The sequence below is a fragment of the Chironomus tepperi genome, unplaced genomic scaffold (genome assembly GCF_022539635.2).
Source record: "Chironomus tepperi strain 1889 unplaced genomic scaffold, CSIRO-AGI_Ctep_v1 contig_298, whole genome shotgun sequence".
Classification (NCBI taxonomy): domain Eukaryota; kingdom Metazoa; phylum Arthropoda; class Insecta; order Diptera; family Chironomidae; genus Chironomus; species Chironomus tepperi.
This window is the reverse complement of record NW_027226420.1, coordinates 1,680,719-1,696,461: the sequence shown is the minus strand read 5'-3', so window position 1 is coordinate 1,696,461 and position 15,743 is coordinate 1,680,719. Positions and strand designations below refer to the sequence as shown.

Below are 15,743 nucleotides of genomic sequence, written 5' to 3'. Positions count from 1 at the left end.
CGTAATTTTTGCATAATCTTAATTTACCAATTAAACATGTTTGTGATCTAAAGTCATTCAATTCGTACATTCTCAATTATTCCAATAAATTTAATTAAATATTACTGATAAAATAAAAGACCAAAATTAATTGCTATGACAACGAAATAAAAAGACACATCATAGATGTTACGATTTTTGATATTCCCCGTTAAAGATTTTATCGATAAGATGTATTTTGGTGACTTCTTTAATTCCTTATATTTATTTATACGTCCTTTAATTAAATGGTTTCTACATCGTTTCACAAATTTGTGTGAACTTCAGGTAAGTTTAATTAATTCCATCGATTATGAATAAATTAATTAAGCTAATTAAACAATTTCATGTCTAGCGTTTAGTTTATGGATGTCAGGATGGTTACCGTAGATATAAATTAGTTGAACGATCTCTTAACTTGTCAAAAAGGCCTCAAATAAAGCATCTAATTTATTGTTTGGATGAACGCACATCACAGCCAATGGCAGAGACACATATTCATCCAGAACTAGTCACTAGAGCAGTTCATACAGTCATTCTAGCCAAGAAGATTAATCCAAAATATCATCCAGGATTTTCAGACCAACTAGCACGTTGTATAGAAGCAATTTATGGATATAAAAGACTTGTCACAATTATTGATCAAATGAGATTAGAGCCGTACGATTCTGAGAATCATGTGCATGAGCATAAGCTGAAAGCATTATGGCATAATTTAATGCCTGATGTAGAACTGGAAGCAAGAATTACAAAGCAATGGCAGGAAATTGGCTTTCAAGGAGATGATCCGTAAGTTATTATGCCTTTATATCCTTACCGTACCTAATTTGTATATTTTGCATATAGATCCACAGATTTCCGTGGCATGGGAATATTAGGACTAGAAAATTTGCTGTACTTTTCAAGAGAATATCCAGGAACAGCAAGACACTTATTATCACATTCTCAGCATCCAACTTATGGATATACATTAGCTGTTGTAGGCATCAACATAACTCACATGGCATGGCGCTTACTTAAATCAGGAATTGCAAAATCACATTTTTATAATCTATCAAAAATTCACGGATATCCAACAGTTGAACATTTTCATCAATTTTATTGCTACTTACTTTATGAATTTGATCATTTTTGGATGAATGCTAAGCCTAACAACTTGATGGAATTTAATAATGTCCAAGTGAAGTTTGAGAAAGCAATCGTTAAAGTCAGCGAACGTGAAAATTGTCACTTTAAGATGAACCTGAGTGTCGAGAGTATTTAAATTGAATTTTATTTATGCTGGATCCACAACCCTAGCTTATTGCTACAAATGCTTTAACTTTTCAAACAATAAAAGGATGAAAAAATTCACAAAAAAAGTTAATTTATTGTAAATTGAAGATTTTTTTTTGTTCTTTATTTTTACTCTTTCTGATCTTTTTCCCTTCATCGCACTTGGCGAGTTATGGATTGTTCTGTACACAAAATATTATTTTTTTTTTTCTTCTTTATTTTATAACTTTTTTTTTTTTTTACTTTTTTTGAGAGTAGTTTTTGCAAAAAACTTGTGTGATTTTCTAGTTTAATGAGGCTATTATTCTTTTTCATCATTTTTTTTTTATATTCATTATTGGTTACTTTTCATATTTTCTTGGAATTAGATGTATGTGTGTTTTAAAATGCGCTTCCGTTTAAAAAGTTCATTTAATGATTATTTTTTTGTTTTTTTGTTTTATTGAAAAAAAGAAAATTCATTTTTTTGGCTCAATTGTCGATTTTAGATACATTGATGTGATTTATATAAAGAATTTTTGATTAAATTTTTGATTTTTCCGATACAAGCCTGCCCCATTTTTAAAGAGTACACAGGCTTATAACAGAAAAAACGGGGTAAGAAACTACGTGAAATTTGTGTAAACAAATAGATTTGTTCCTAAAAATTCCAATTTTCTACATTATTCAAACCAGAATGAACCATTATTATGATTCAAACAGTCACATAACTGCATAATTTATTGTTTCCAATGCTTCAGTACAAAGTAAACTCAATGAAATGTGTCAAATTTTACAAAAGAAAATTCTAAACATTTTTTGATAATTTCAGGATATTCGAAAAAATATTGACCTTTAAAATTCTATTTTTTGAATCGGTTATGAAAATTCAAATTTTATGAATCCGTTAAAATTTTGAATTTTTTTATCAAAAATGTTTGAATTTTAACTGATATTTTATTTTTGAACTTCATAAAACCAGCACTCAAATATTATATTAAATTAAGTCTACTTGACTTTTCAGAACAAAATCCGAGTAGTCTTTGAGCTCTGGTTTCATAAAGTTCAAAAAGAAATTGTCTCAAAAAATTTTGAACCTTTTAGTTCAAAAAAATTTTGACTCAAAATTTAAATGCTCTAAAACCGCTAAAAATTCAAAATTGTCAAAAAATTTTGATTGTGAAATTTCAAATTTTTGGAAACCGTTAAACATTTAAAAAATTTGAACTTTTGAAAAATTCCAAAATTCTAACCGACAAAATTTAAAATAATATTGACCGTTAGAATTTTTTTTGAATTTTGAAATATTTTAATCACTAAGATTTCAAAATATTTGTGACCGTTAAAAATCCAAAATTCCTTTTATAAGAACAACAACAATGCATCTTAACTCGACAATAAGCTCAAACCATAATCTAGATATATACATCGATGATGGAAATTAATGTATTTTTATTTACGTGTTTATGTGTGTGACTTTAATCGTATCATTCTTTAGTCCATATGAAGATATTTTTTTTAATTTATTTAAAATCTATGAACATCTTTTCCGACCTTTTTGATCGGAAAATTTGTATGAAATTGTGGTTTTGTTGTTTTTTTTTTTTTTATGAAATACCTGAGTTTAACTGTTTATTAATTTTAATATTATTATTTTTTTTCCCTTTATCAGAAGTTTTAACGTTTTAAATATTATTAATTATTACTTTATAAAATGTTTCCATTATCATTATTAGCTGTATTATTATTATTATTATTTACAAGTCATTACTTGTTTTTTTTTTACCTCAAAAAATGCTGAATTACTTTTCATTTTTGTTTTTTCTTTAATTATTAATCGAATAAATACTTTTTTTTTATTTATCTTGACCGCTACGTATCTTTGTAATATCATTGAATTTGCCTGCATTAGAGTTAAATAATCCAATTCATTTTCTCTTTTTATTTTCTTTTTTTATTCATGTCGTATTGTTTGTAATCTAATTTACTTCATTCTTTACAATTTACACAAAAAGAACTGATGACTGAATATTGATTTTCATTATGTAAAAAAATGATGAAACTTTCCATTTTTAATTACTTATTATTTGTTTAATGTATTTCTTTAGTCGTTTTCATGTAGCACACTTTTCTAATATTCCATAGTAATTGCAATAACTTTTTATTTTCGTTTAGTTCTTCTCATCGTCTCATGTCTATTCAATATTTTGACATCGTCAATAATGAATAGACATGATCAGATATACCTGGGAAGTACATCATTGAGATGGCAACCAATTCTGTCATGTGTAAGTTGAGTTGAATTAGGGAAGGATTGATTGATTTGATCCTAACAGACAGTGAGCATATCCACCTAATTGAGCATACTCATGAGTATATTCTATCAATATAATTGAGAATGATCAATTCTGTGAGGATCCTGCTGGTCTGTTCGGGGTACCCTAGAGCATATCATAGGATAAAGTCCAGATCTCCAAGTCAACTCGGATTTTGTATGGAATAGTTGACTCGAGTCAACTCGAGCCTATACAAAATACAAGTCGACTTCAAATTCTGGTATTAAACAATCAGCCAACCCATATCCATGCCTTTTCATACTGTTCCCGAATAGCACATGTTGACTAAGCAATCCAAAATGCGACACCAGGATGGTTTGACTCTGGAATGTTGCTGGATTTAATTCGAATCCTGCTCCAAGTCAGAGTCAACCCGACCTGACCCAAACCTAATTTTTGAATCGATTACCAATTTGTGTTATTCAGAGTAACTTAATAACATGAATAGTCATGAACAGTCCAACCCACTGATAACCACATGACAATCCCACATGACCCCCATCCCAACCATCCACATCCCAGTTCGAGTCTTTCTAATTTACGTTTAAAACACGATTAACAAAAAATCCAAGAAAATAAAGCTATTTAGCCGATATTAAATTAAAGTAGTGTCCAAAAAAAAAAATCCAAAAATAATATGAAGGTGAAAAGAAAGGATGGATGGAAAGAAGAGAGAGAGAGAGATAGAGAGATTGAGGATGTCAAATCCTCAGAAAAAGTAATAAGCCTTTTCTCAATTATTCATTATAAATTAAAACACAAGTCGATTATCCACTAAATCTTTTCATTTCTTTTTTTTTGTCATTCTCTAAAATTAATTATACAATTCAATACCAACTATACTATGCTTTTGACATGCCCGACTGACTAAACGCCAATTGACATACTCAATGTTTCATTATTTTTTTTTTAATATTTTTTTTTCTTTTTTTTTTGTTTCATTCTTCACATAATATATTGTAAATTTTTGCTAATTAAAATTAAATAATTTTTTTTTGCTTATCATCTTTTTATTTATAATTATTTCATTTTGTAGTATGCGACTAAGCCCTTAAGAACATATTTTACTTCTTACTTCCAATTTAAAATAAATGGAGAGGATAGAAAAGAATTTTTTAATTTATTTTTTTTTTTACTTTAAACTACATCGAGTTAAAAAAATTTTTATATTTAAATAATAGATAGGTGTCTAATCCAAAAGTATTGTATAGATTAAATAATGAGGAAACTGAACTGAATACGTTACACTAATTGCATAATTTTTATGTCCTTTCTGAATTGCAGTCTGTTGAGATTTATTCCCAATTCCAACAAAAAATGCCTTAGAACTAGTCATCAACTGGAAATTATCTTGCCAGTAACTAGTTATAACATATTTTTGTCAACTCGGAATTGAGAAATGTTGCAACGGCTTTTTTGAAATTTGAAATTTTAACGGAAAATACTGATTTTGAATTTAGAACTCTACAAATGTTTTGGACATTGAGACAGAGTTGAAAAACAAGCACATGTGACATGCAAAAACCGTACAAATTCTTGATAAGTTGTGTAATTTTTCTTACAAAACCATACAAATTATCAAGAAATTGAACGGCTTTTGCCTGTCACGGATAACTGCTTTGTAACTTTGCTTTGAGAGTCTGTTTTAGAATTCCACAAATGTTTTCGATTTTGACATTCTGATTTAGAACTCTTCAAATGTTTTAAATTTGAGCTTACTGTAAAGCTCTACAAATGTTTTTCATTTTGACCGTAATTTAGAACTCTACGAATGTTTTCCATATTAAAATTCTAATTTTGAACCTTACATAGAATTTCAGAGCCCTACAAATGTTTTAAAATGTTCGAAAACCTCAAAAATTCTCTAAATTACTGTTGAAAGGTTCTCTAAAACCAATTCAACACCAATTTCAAAACCATACAACAGTTTCAATAATCCTCAACAAACTAAAATTCAGAAAAATGACAATTTTGTTGTTGTATCCTCATTAAACATTTCCTAGATGTTTTTTTTTTTTGTCAGATAAATTAGTTTTACATAATTTTTTAAGCCTTTTCATTGAATGGCTGTTTTATATATCATTTCCCTTTTAAAAAACCAAAAAATTAGGTTATATACCGAAATAGTGTTTATAAATAATTTAAAAATATTATATTTTGTTTTCTCAGAATTGGAGCGACTTTAAATGCCTAAAAATCTAATCATTTTTTTAATTCTTGTGTTGTCATCATATTTTATATTTTTTTTTTCATAATTTTCCACTTTAGTGCACTATTTATCGTGTGAGCTTTTACTTTATAATACGTGCTTTCTTTCGTTTCTTTTTGTTTATGGCCAAATGCATCGATAAAAAGTTTTACATTAGCTTATTAATTTTGTGTTCGGTTCATCATTAATCTCAATTTTTTATCTAAAATAAAATTAAAAAAGTCCTAAGCTATTATCCTTAAAGTGACATTAAATTTGAAGGAAAATTAATCATACTATAATTAACACAAATTTTGGATGGTATGCTTGTGTGTATGTGTGTGTGGGAGGAAAAAGTCTTAAAATTTGGCATAACTTGTTTCACAATTAATTCTTACTTCATTTATGTATTTTTTTACCTTCAAAATAAATTGGCAGTCTTTGTTCTGATGAGATATAATTTAAAATTTACTACATAATTAGTTTTAGAGTATGGATATATATATATATGTAGGAAATTAGTAGTCGTTAAGGACAGGTAAAAAAAAGATAAAAAAAAATCAAAAAAACTAAGTAAAATATATTTTTTGAAGGAGTTTAAAGTAAATCCGATGACACGACAACTTGACCATTTTGTTTAAGATAAGGACCATTCTTTCCATTATGGACTAAGTCCATCTAAATATTTACAAGTCAATTAACCACTCACATTATAAATTTTTTCTTATTCTTTTTTTTTTCATCTATCACGCCATTATGTTCTTATGTTAATTTTTGGTTTTATGTACTGCCGTTGGATAAACCGATCCGGATGTTGCTTGATGCTGTTGCTGTTGCGTTTGATATGAACTATTTTGACGAGATCTCATCGAGTTCACATTACTTGTATGTGATTGTTGTTGCTGTTGATACATGGGCTGAAATTGAGCATTTTGTTGATGCTGTGATGAAAATTGCGGATGTGATGGTTGTTGCTGCTGTTGTTGTTGTTGCTGATTACCATCCATCGTTACAATTTGGGATAATTGGGTTGGCTGCATTAAGTTAGTACTCTTCGCACTATTCATGGCTGGTGAATGTCTACAATAAATATTTAGGAGGAAAAAATTTTTAAGTTTGATTCAAATTTTTTACGGCCTGAACCTTATATTATTGCTGGCACTGCCGCTATTCTGCTGTATTGATGTCGATGATGATGATGGAATTTGATTTGATGACGAGATTGAATGATGCCCTCGATAGTCTAAACCATTTTCCATTGGCGGCACTGTCAATTGATTATGTGTGCTCACATTTGATGTTGTTCGTTTATTTGCTGCTGCTGTCATAGGCTGCGATTGCGTTTGTGGTTGTTGAGTAGTTTGTGGTTGTGTGGGGGGAGGAGGTTGCACTTCTGATGGTCCATTATGAGTAACTAAATGTGAATAAATTGGATATTTAATGATAAGTCAATAAATTGACTGACTATGCTTAATATCTACCTTGATTTGTTGTCGGCTGACTTAAAGGAATCGCCAGTCGAGCATTGACTGCTAGTAGGTGATCTCGTCGTGATATTAAACTATTTATATGATCTTCCAATTTGGAATTCTCGATTTTTAATTGATGAAGACATGACAGCAGTGATGCAACTGTTTTTGGAAGAGATATATATTACAATAAGGTCTTGTGGATCATTAAATCAAACTTACTATCAAAGTGCTGCGCCTGTTCCATAAGAAATTGTGATCCTTGCTCCCACTGCCGCTCTAAAAGCTGCTCAAGACTCTGAGGTGCGCCATTCGACGATGTTCCACTAAGCATGGATGTTATTGATGCGGGACCTGATGATGTTGTTGACGACGATGCTGATGAGTTTTTACTCTACAAAATAAGTTAAATTATTAGTCAAAAGAATGAGGAAGTAACAATTCCCAATTATTACCGAATCCTTCCGTCCAGGATATTGTGGACCAGTAAAATTTGGTTGCGGTTCAGCCGTGTAAATACTGTGTGCTTCAATCTCCATACTCAAAGTCTCGGTCATATTTTTCGCCGCGGTACTTGCAGGATTTAATTGATTACCCAGCATATGATGATGCGTTAGAGGACCAATTCCACCATTTTGTAGTACGGGTGCCGTTTTTGGATCTTTATCGTCTCGCTCCTTCTTCGTCTCGACAAAAGCATGAGGTGATTGTTGTGGTGTTACTGAATTAGCAATAGTTGCTTTACGTCTCTTACGCGCACTTGCCTCCGATCCCGGCGAACTTGGCGGTGACTCTTTTAACGCATGATGTAATGCATTTGTATTAATAACCAGTCCAGCTGATTGCTGTTGATTTTGTGGCTCAAATCCAAACTTAAGACCACCAGCTGTTGGTGTCGTCGTTGTCGTTGATGATGATGTTGTCAATGCACTAAATGGTAACACATCAGGTGTCCTGGAAGTAGACGTGTCATCCCGAAATTTCTTCAAAATTGTTGCATTTACAATAGGAGAAGAAGTTCGTGCACTGCCAGTTGATGACGGTGCGGGTGATAATTTAACAATAGTCGATTGAGTCGTTGTTGTCGTATTGTGTGCACTACCATCATTATTATTATTATTTGTGCTATTTTGTGGTTGATTTGATTGTTGTGTGTGCACATTAGATGATACAGCGGATGATGAGGATGTACCACTAACACCACTACTGCCAGCACCACTATTATCATTATTTTTTGCATTATTTTTACTTGTTTTGTGATTAGATTGATTTCGTGCGTTATTACTAGCATTATTATTATTATTATTATTATTGGGTGATACCGTGACTTTATTTGTATGATTAGTGCTACTTGATGAATTATTGTTTGTGCGCTTTTTGCCTTTTTTGCCTTCACTCGATTGGGATCTAATTTTAATTTTTAATTATATTAATAAATTTGAATCACAGACACAGGTAGGATCCCCAACAACATGATTTTGTTATGCATGAATAATGTTTATTATTATTTACAGATTTAAAACATGTGCGAATATCCAATAATAAGAGATAATGTATGAAAGAATAATAGTAATCATGTGGCATATACGAATTTCCCGCCAAAAGCGCACGTCACAATATATTCAATAAGTATAAATATATATATATATGTTAATGTACATACACACAAAATTTAAATGAGAGGCAGCAATGTGAGAGTGAAAGAAATGACAAGAAATGTGTTAATGACATATGATAATTAAAATGTAGTATGAGATTGAGGGAGAGGACATAGCGAATTTTGGTACATAAATAAAAATAATAAAAATGATAATGGAATTAAAATATCTCAAAAATAAGCATAAAGCACATAAAAAAAAGAAGAATAATAATATCCAATGTGCATGGTTTTTGGTGGATGGAAATGATAAGCAACAAACGACAACATAAACAACACAATGAAAGGAAAGAAAAATTTTTTTTTGTAATGAGGGAAGGAAGTGAATAACAGTTGAATAACAGCCATTATTGTACATACCTTGACCTTCTGCCACTTTCCTCTTGTTGTATTATTGCATGAATCCGTGGCTGTGGTTGCTTCTCGTACTGTACTTTTAGCATCGTTGGGCTTGTCTCGGTTGTTGATGTTGATCCTGTTGTATTTAAGTTACTTCCGTGATATCCAGTCGATGATATTACACTACCACCATTTCCAGTCGAATTCATATTTTGAAGTACGCTTGTATGATTGCTACTTGAATTATCAAGTGTTACGGAACTAGTCGTGGGTACAAGGGGTGATGCAGATCGTCCACCTTGTTGTTGCTGTTGCACTAAAGGACTTGCTCGTTGACTTCCAGTCTGATTATTTGTTAAATGTTGATACAAACTACCGTGTGTCGCTAGTGACGATGACGTTACGGATGACATTGGACTTGTCGTTTGCATTTGAACAATCGTCGATACGGTTGAACTATTACTAGGATTATTACTGCTATTGGTTGGCATTTGAATTCCAGGTACTGTTGTAGCAGATAACGGAACCGACACAACAAGACTTTCAGCTTGACAATTTTCTTTTAATGATGCTGCCGTTGCTCCACTTGTATTCTTTAAATGAATATTTTGTGTTATTACTTGCGATTTATTATTGCCTGAATTTGGTGGTGATGATATATGTGTTGATACACTGGAAGCAGTCGTTGAGCTTGATGAATGAATAACATTTGGATTTACATTTTGTATATTCGGCTCCTGTGTCGTTGCTGCTGCTGGAGTTGACTGTGAACTCAAATCAGTCCTCGCCTAAAAGATGATGAAGAGAAATAAAAAAAAAATGAAAATTTGAGATAAAGGCACAGTTAAGTATCTCAAAATATGAGTTTTCTTCATTCACACATGACGATTCTCTTTAAAAAAACATATTTAAATAATTAAGGCTTTTTTACTATGTATATTATCAGCTTTTTTGGATGACTTGAATTCTCATCAAAATTATCCGGCGATTCCTTCATTTTATAAACTGTATTATATTCACTATTCTTATTGGCATTTAATTCTGTACTAATATACCGATGATCCTCATCTTTATGGCGATGAGATCTCTCATCTCTGTCTCGTCTATCTTTCTGATGACGTTTATGCTTCATTTTAATTTTTTTTTCTTTTATTTTATATATATAAATATATGTAGTGTCTCTCTCTATCTCCGTAGTTCTTTTATAATTTTTTAATTGTATAGCTCACTCTATTTTAATCACATAATTTTTTTTTTTCCTCATCTTCCTCACAGATGTTTGTCAATATAGTCACACGAGAATCTGCTCTATATAAATTGTCTCTCAATCAAAAATAATAATAAGAAGCATGAAGGCACAATTATTTAAATTTTATATATGAAAACAATACTGATAAGTTTGTTGTTGACCACCACATGGTTTTTTTGTTCTGTTCATTTCCATTTTATATTCAATCCGAGAAGATCCACACCGCAACACACACAAAGTCTATCTTATTTTTTTAAAAGAATTTCTTCTTTTCCGTCATTTTTTTTTTTGTTTTCTTCTTTTCAAAAATAGAACTTATGCTGCATACATAAATCTAATGTTGATGCATTAGAATCAATTTAAATTGAGTTATACACGATATATTATGTCTTTATATGTAGCCGCGATTAACAAATTTTTTAGAAAAAATGCATCATGGCTATGCAACACTTTAAATTCAACTGATTATTGTTCTTGTATATGATGCTTATAGACGAGACTTTAACACACTACTTTAGTTTTATGCTGTAAGGTCCCAAGCACACAAATTCTTGTACTTAACAGTAGTAATAAACATATAAATAATAATGCAAAGACTGTTCAATAATCATAATAATAATTTTCGAGGTCGAAGGAACTCAATAAAATAAAAAAATCAACAATCTGTTTATATCCATCCTGACGGTACGAAAAGGTGCAAATGTGTGTAAATTTTTTATTTTTATGTTTTTTTTTTACCTGGCTAGAACCAAATAAAAATTCTAGTGTAAAGAAGGAAGAGGGTTAATACAACAACACGAAAAAAAAAAGCGGTAGTAATGAGGAAAGTCGTCGAAAGGGAAACAGTGAATGTCTGTATACAGTAGACATATACACATGTAAAGCACATGTATGATCAGTCAACACAACTGTATGGATTATCGAAGGAAGAGAAATGGAAGAAATGAGAATAATTTTAGAGCAGTCTGATGACAATAGACGAGAAAATAAAAAATAAAGTTTCAGACATGATACGCGGGAAAAATTGAACGCATTCTTTGAATTTAACGGTTATTTGGAATTTGAATTTTTAGGATGCTTTGGATTATTTTGAATGTTTTTGTATTTAACGGTAATTTTTTGAAGATTCAAAAATTTAACGAGCTTTTTGAATTCTCAAAAATTTAACGAACTTTTTTGAACTTTCAAAATTTTTAACGAAAGTATTTTTGAACTTTCAAAAATTTAACGGACGCTTAACTTTCAAAAAATTTAACGAACTTTTTTTGAATTTTTGAACGAAGGTTCGTCAAAATTTAATCTGATTTTCAAATTTTCAAAAACAAAGCAAGCCAAAATGAGCACCAAGAACAGTCCATCAAGGAATAAATGCTAAAGAAGAAGATGACTGTAATAGTGCTGCATACACATTAAGGAATATTTATGTGTCTTAGTTGTTTTCATGTTTTGAATGAAGAAAAATAAAAGAGAGGAAAAAAATCATGCTTTCCATATCTTTTATCTAATAAGAATCTACACATACCTTTTTGTAATGCCGCTCAAATTCACTGACAGATGGGTCGAACTTGTCAATAGGAACGACTTTAACACTCAAATCCTTGCATATGTCCCTATTAAATTATTATAAGACAAATAAAAAAAGAAAGAAGAGATGTTGGAATTGAAAAGTACAATTCAAATCAATCAATTAATTGAGGAAGGCATACTTGTTAACATTTTCATCAGCGCTATTTCGATTGGATGAATTGGCCTGATGCATAGCTTTTCGCTTTTTTGTCATTGCCGAGTAATTGGCTTTGTTGGCATCATTCGTGTCATTAACTCCTTCTGAGTTTGACAATGATCCACTGCCACTTGAATAATTTGACGTTCCTAACTTTTGTCCAGTCGTTGACATACTATTTTGATGCCAGCTACTGCCACCCATTTTACTACCTCCTTTCAAGTCTTCATCAGTATCATCATTCAATTTCGATGAGTTCTGTACTTGTGAGGACATGATGGCATTTATAGACGATTGTACAACATTATCTTTCAATGTTGAACTACTTCCATCATGTTTATGAATAATTGTTGATACAGGTGACGTTGGTGTGGCACTAGATGTCGTTATTCTTATGGTTGTAGTTGATGTAGAAAATTGTGATGAGCTTTTTGATGAATTATGACCTAATCGATTACAGTTAGAAAGTGATTAGTTCTATGTACTAGATAATATTGTCGAGATTTTGCTACTTACTATTGCTAGATACACCATCATCCTTATTGCTTACATTCTGACTTTGATGACTACTTTTTGATGATGATGACGATGATGATGATGATGATGATTTATTCTTATCACCACGAGAAGAGTACGATGAGTATGGATCTTTATCATGCTTATTTGTACTAGATGAGATTTTATTTACATTTTTACTGCTGCTGCTTGAACTATGTTTTCCATCTTTATCTTTGGACGATGATGAATTTCTTGAACTTCCACCGCCACCTCCACTATTACTGCTGGATGCAATAACATTTGATGATGGAGCGTTTGAGCTGCCCGAATATGGAATTTGCACATTCGAACTCGATGATGAGTTCTTTGTATTGCTCGATTTCTTTTGCTTACTACTAGATGATAATGATGGTGTTGTGGCTAAAGGATCAGTCGGTCGATTAGAGCGTGAAGTTGAATGTGACATTTCAGATTCCTTCTCGGGTGACGACGGTGAATCACTTGAGTTTGTCTCATGTGATATCGGTTTATATGGAGGAATTGGCTTCACATTCCCTCCCTTTTTCTAAAAAGAAACAAATTATTAATATAGAGACAGTATGATTTATAACTTTATGGACTCACCAATTTACTGTAATGATGCTGACAATAGCCACAATATTTTACATTATCCAAATAGTTTCCTGCTTCTTCACATAATAATCCGAGTTGTTGCGCACATGTAACATGAAACTGTTGTTTACATCCTGATTTGTTGCATTGCATGCACGCACCAACATTCGCTTTTGATCCTTTACCCATTTCAACGCAAATATAACATGCTGAAAAGTAATTTTAAAGCATTAATCATCAGTTTTAAATCTATATGAATGACATCTTACATTTGTTATAGCGTTCAGCAGGAATGAGGGCAAGAATGATGGGCTCCATGGTCGATACATTACCAAATCTTACTTCGGGAATGTATAGAGCACAAACGACATGAGCCCATCCTTGATTATCAGTTTTCTTTAGGGCGCCATCACGAGATGGACAGAGTTCACAACGAACTCTCGCAGAGCGTTCCTGCGACTCGCATTTTCGGCAATACCATGGACCTGTCGGAACAGTGACAATTCCATAGCATGCTTGGTGTACAGCGACTGTACAATTTTGACCATCACAATAGACGAGCGGGTTTTCTGGCCAACCCCTCTCGTCCGAACAGACACAACATCCACCGACCTAAAAGAAATCGAGTCATTAGAGACTATGATTAAAAGGATTAATTAATTATTATACTCACCATCTCCTTCATTTCGGCCTTAAGTTATTAATCCTCTTTGCGCCCATTCCCAATGCAAAGGCAACAAATCAAACGTGAAATACCTGATATTGTACTCTATGAGGAGTTGGATTGTTTTTTTATTTATCGGTTAAATATAATGGATAGAGTAAAGCTACTCTGATATAACAACAATAAATTGGTGTTTCTTTTCAAGCCAAGACGAAGTAATAGAAATCAAAAAGGATTTTAACCTATTTATGTCTTATTCGTTCTGATAATAATTCCTTTTTGCTCTTCCTCTCTATTCTTCACGTTGAAGTTCTAAGCTGACTTTTTTTTCTCTCTCTGCATATACTTCGTTTCCAATAACTTTTTTTTTTTCTTCCTTCTATGCAACTTTTTTTTTTCTTTTTCAAGTCCAATAAAAGTTTCTAGTTATCCAATTTCTCAATGAAACTTTGGCTTTTTTGACAAAATTTTCTCACTTTAGCCATTTTCATGCACTCACTTAGTGTTTATGATTGATTTTTTTACCATTTAATTAATAAATTTTCATTTTTCAAATCATCCGTCTATTTATTTTTTTTACATCCATTAGATTGATAATTACATTTTTTACCATTTAAATCTATATTTTAGTACACTGTATATATTATTTTACATTGCTAATGCAACAAACTTATTAATGATTGATATTAATGCATGAAAAATTAAAGAATCATGTTTATTTTGATAATTTTTTATTTTTGTTGTTTTTTTTTCTCTCTTTTCTATCGCCTCACTTCATCAAATTTCACAATTCATAATCACGAGATCAACTTTTTTATCAAACGAACCAAATATAGTGTCTACTACTTGCTTAAAAATTTAACCCAAGATATTTAAACTTTTGCAATTATGCTTATAATTAAAATATTATTACAATTTTAATGTTTTAAAAATCTTGGGAAAACGAATATGAATTTAAAAAGTACTAGATGTAAGGCTATGAAAAATGGCGAATGCTATCAAGCCGTACTGGATTTACCCTCTTCATTCAAATACATTCAAAATTTATGACCGTTAATTTTAGTCGCTGTGGGTGACAAAAAAATTTATTCTTGGTAGAACAACATTTGGGTGTAAGAAGGCTGAGACTCGAACTCGGATTTCATCAATTGTAAAGGACATTGTTCTTTTGATTATTTTATTTTGAACTTATTTCATTGGAAACATGAAATGACCAATTGCGATATTTATTTTAAAATGCTTACTTAGTTGAAGAAATTTGATTTGAAAATTTAGCTTTGCTTCCATCAAAACTGATTGAATTATCTTTAAAATGTTATAATTCACAAGTACAGCAAAAAATATTAATCAAAAATTTTATTTTTAACAAACTCAAGTCAACTTTGACTTCTGCAAAAATATTCATCGGCCTACTTGAATTCGCCTTGGTTCTCAAAATTCATTTCTGAAAGCACTTGCGAAGTATATAACATTTCGTACAAATTTCTATCAGTTTTAAGCGAGCTTAAATTGGAATCAATCGAGAAACTTCATTTACTTAGAGAATTTTCATATGAACTGCCTATGAAGTATAAAATTTGAATTCAATTTAAACGTACTAGGCTGTGTTTAAGTCATTTTGATCAAAGAAGAAATTTAATTTTAATTAAATTCAAAAATTCGATTTCATTAAAATGAAGTACGAATCCCTTTCATTCACATTAATAATTGATTTTCGATTTAATCCATTAGCCACG

The 15,743-nt window shown here is 31.0% G+C and overlaps 2 protein-coding genes and 1 long non-coding RNA gene across 6 annotated transcripts; 2 read left to right on the top strand and 1 right to left on the bottom strand.

Annotated features, from left to right (window-relative positions):
• The first annotated feature begins 33 nt into the window (after nucleotides 1-33).
• On the top strand, nucleotides 34-1,395 carry LOC139092419 (ELMO domain-containing protein 2). Its single transcript, XM_070642808.1, has 3 exons — nucleotides 34-306; nucleotides 374-807; nucleotides 865-1,395. Exons 1-3 carry the CDS (start codon nucleotides 166-168, stop codon nucleotides 1,280-1,282), a joined length of 993 nt encoding a protein of 330 aa, XP_070498909.1. The 5' UTR covers nucleotides 34-165; the 3' UTR covers nucleotides 1,283-1,395.
• Nucleotides 1,385-14,963, bottom strand: Alh (coiled coil domain containing protein Alhambra). Of its 4 annotated transcripts, none has more exons than XM_070642804.1 (12): nucleotides 14,017-14,963; nucleotides 13,613-13,955; nucleotides 13,356-13,552; nucleotides 12,750-13,296; nucleotides 12,217-12,679; nucleotides 12,033-12,120; nucleotides 9,283-10,049; nucleotides 7,721-8,672; nucleotides 7,488-7,659; nucleotides 7,278-7,427; nucleotides 6,940-7,210; nucleotides 1,385-6,876 (listed from the first exon to the last, which is right to left on the bottom strand). In XM_070642804.1, exons 1-12 carry the CDS (start codon nucleotides 14,026-14,028, stop codon nucleotides 6,564-6,566), a joined length of 4,275 nt encoding a protein of 1,424 aa, XP_070498905.1. In that variant the 5' UTR covers nucleotides 14,029-14,963; the 3' UTR covers nucleotides 1,385-6,563. The 4 variants fall into 4 exon arrangements, with proteins under 4 accessions (XP_070498905.1, XP_070498906.1, XP_070498907.1 ...); XM_070642805.1 differs by having other exon boundaries at nucleotides 7,721-8,549; XM_070642806.1 differs by having other exon boundaries at nucleotides 7,721-8,483.
• Nucleotides 11,148-11,532, top strand: LOC139092420 (uncharacterized). The gene is made up of 2 exons (XR_011544586.1): nucleotides 11,148-11,194; nucleotides 11,257-11,532. It is a non-coding gene; the product is annotated as an uncharacterized lncRNA (long non-coding RNA).
• Nucleotides 14,964-15,743: the final 780 nt, after the last annotated feature.

Excerpts from the sequence above, each read along its gene's own strand:
- Alh (XM_070642804.1), bottom strand. Across the intron at positions 10,050-12,032 it reads TTGAGCGGCATTACAAAAAG|GCGAGGACTGATTTGAGTTC; the intron begins GTATGTGTAGAT and ends ATCATCTTTTAG. Across the intron at positions 6,877-6,939 it reads AGTGCCAGCAATAATATAAG|ACATTCACCAGCCATGAATA; the intron begins GTTCAGGCCGTA and ends TATTTATTGTAG.
- LOC139092419 (XM_070642808.1), top strand. The coding sequence starts at position 166 with ATGTTACGATTTTTGATATTCCCCGTTAAAGATTTTATCGATAAGATG. Across the intron at positions 307-373 it reads CAAATTTGTGTGAACTTCAG|CGTTTAGTTTATGGATGTCA; the intron begins GTAAGTTTAATT and ends TTTCATGTCTAG. Across the intron at positions 808-864 it reads GGCTTTCAAGGAGATGATCC|ATCCACAGATTTCCGTGGCA; the intron begins GTAAGTTATTAT and ends TTTTGCATATAG.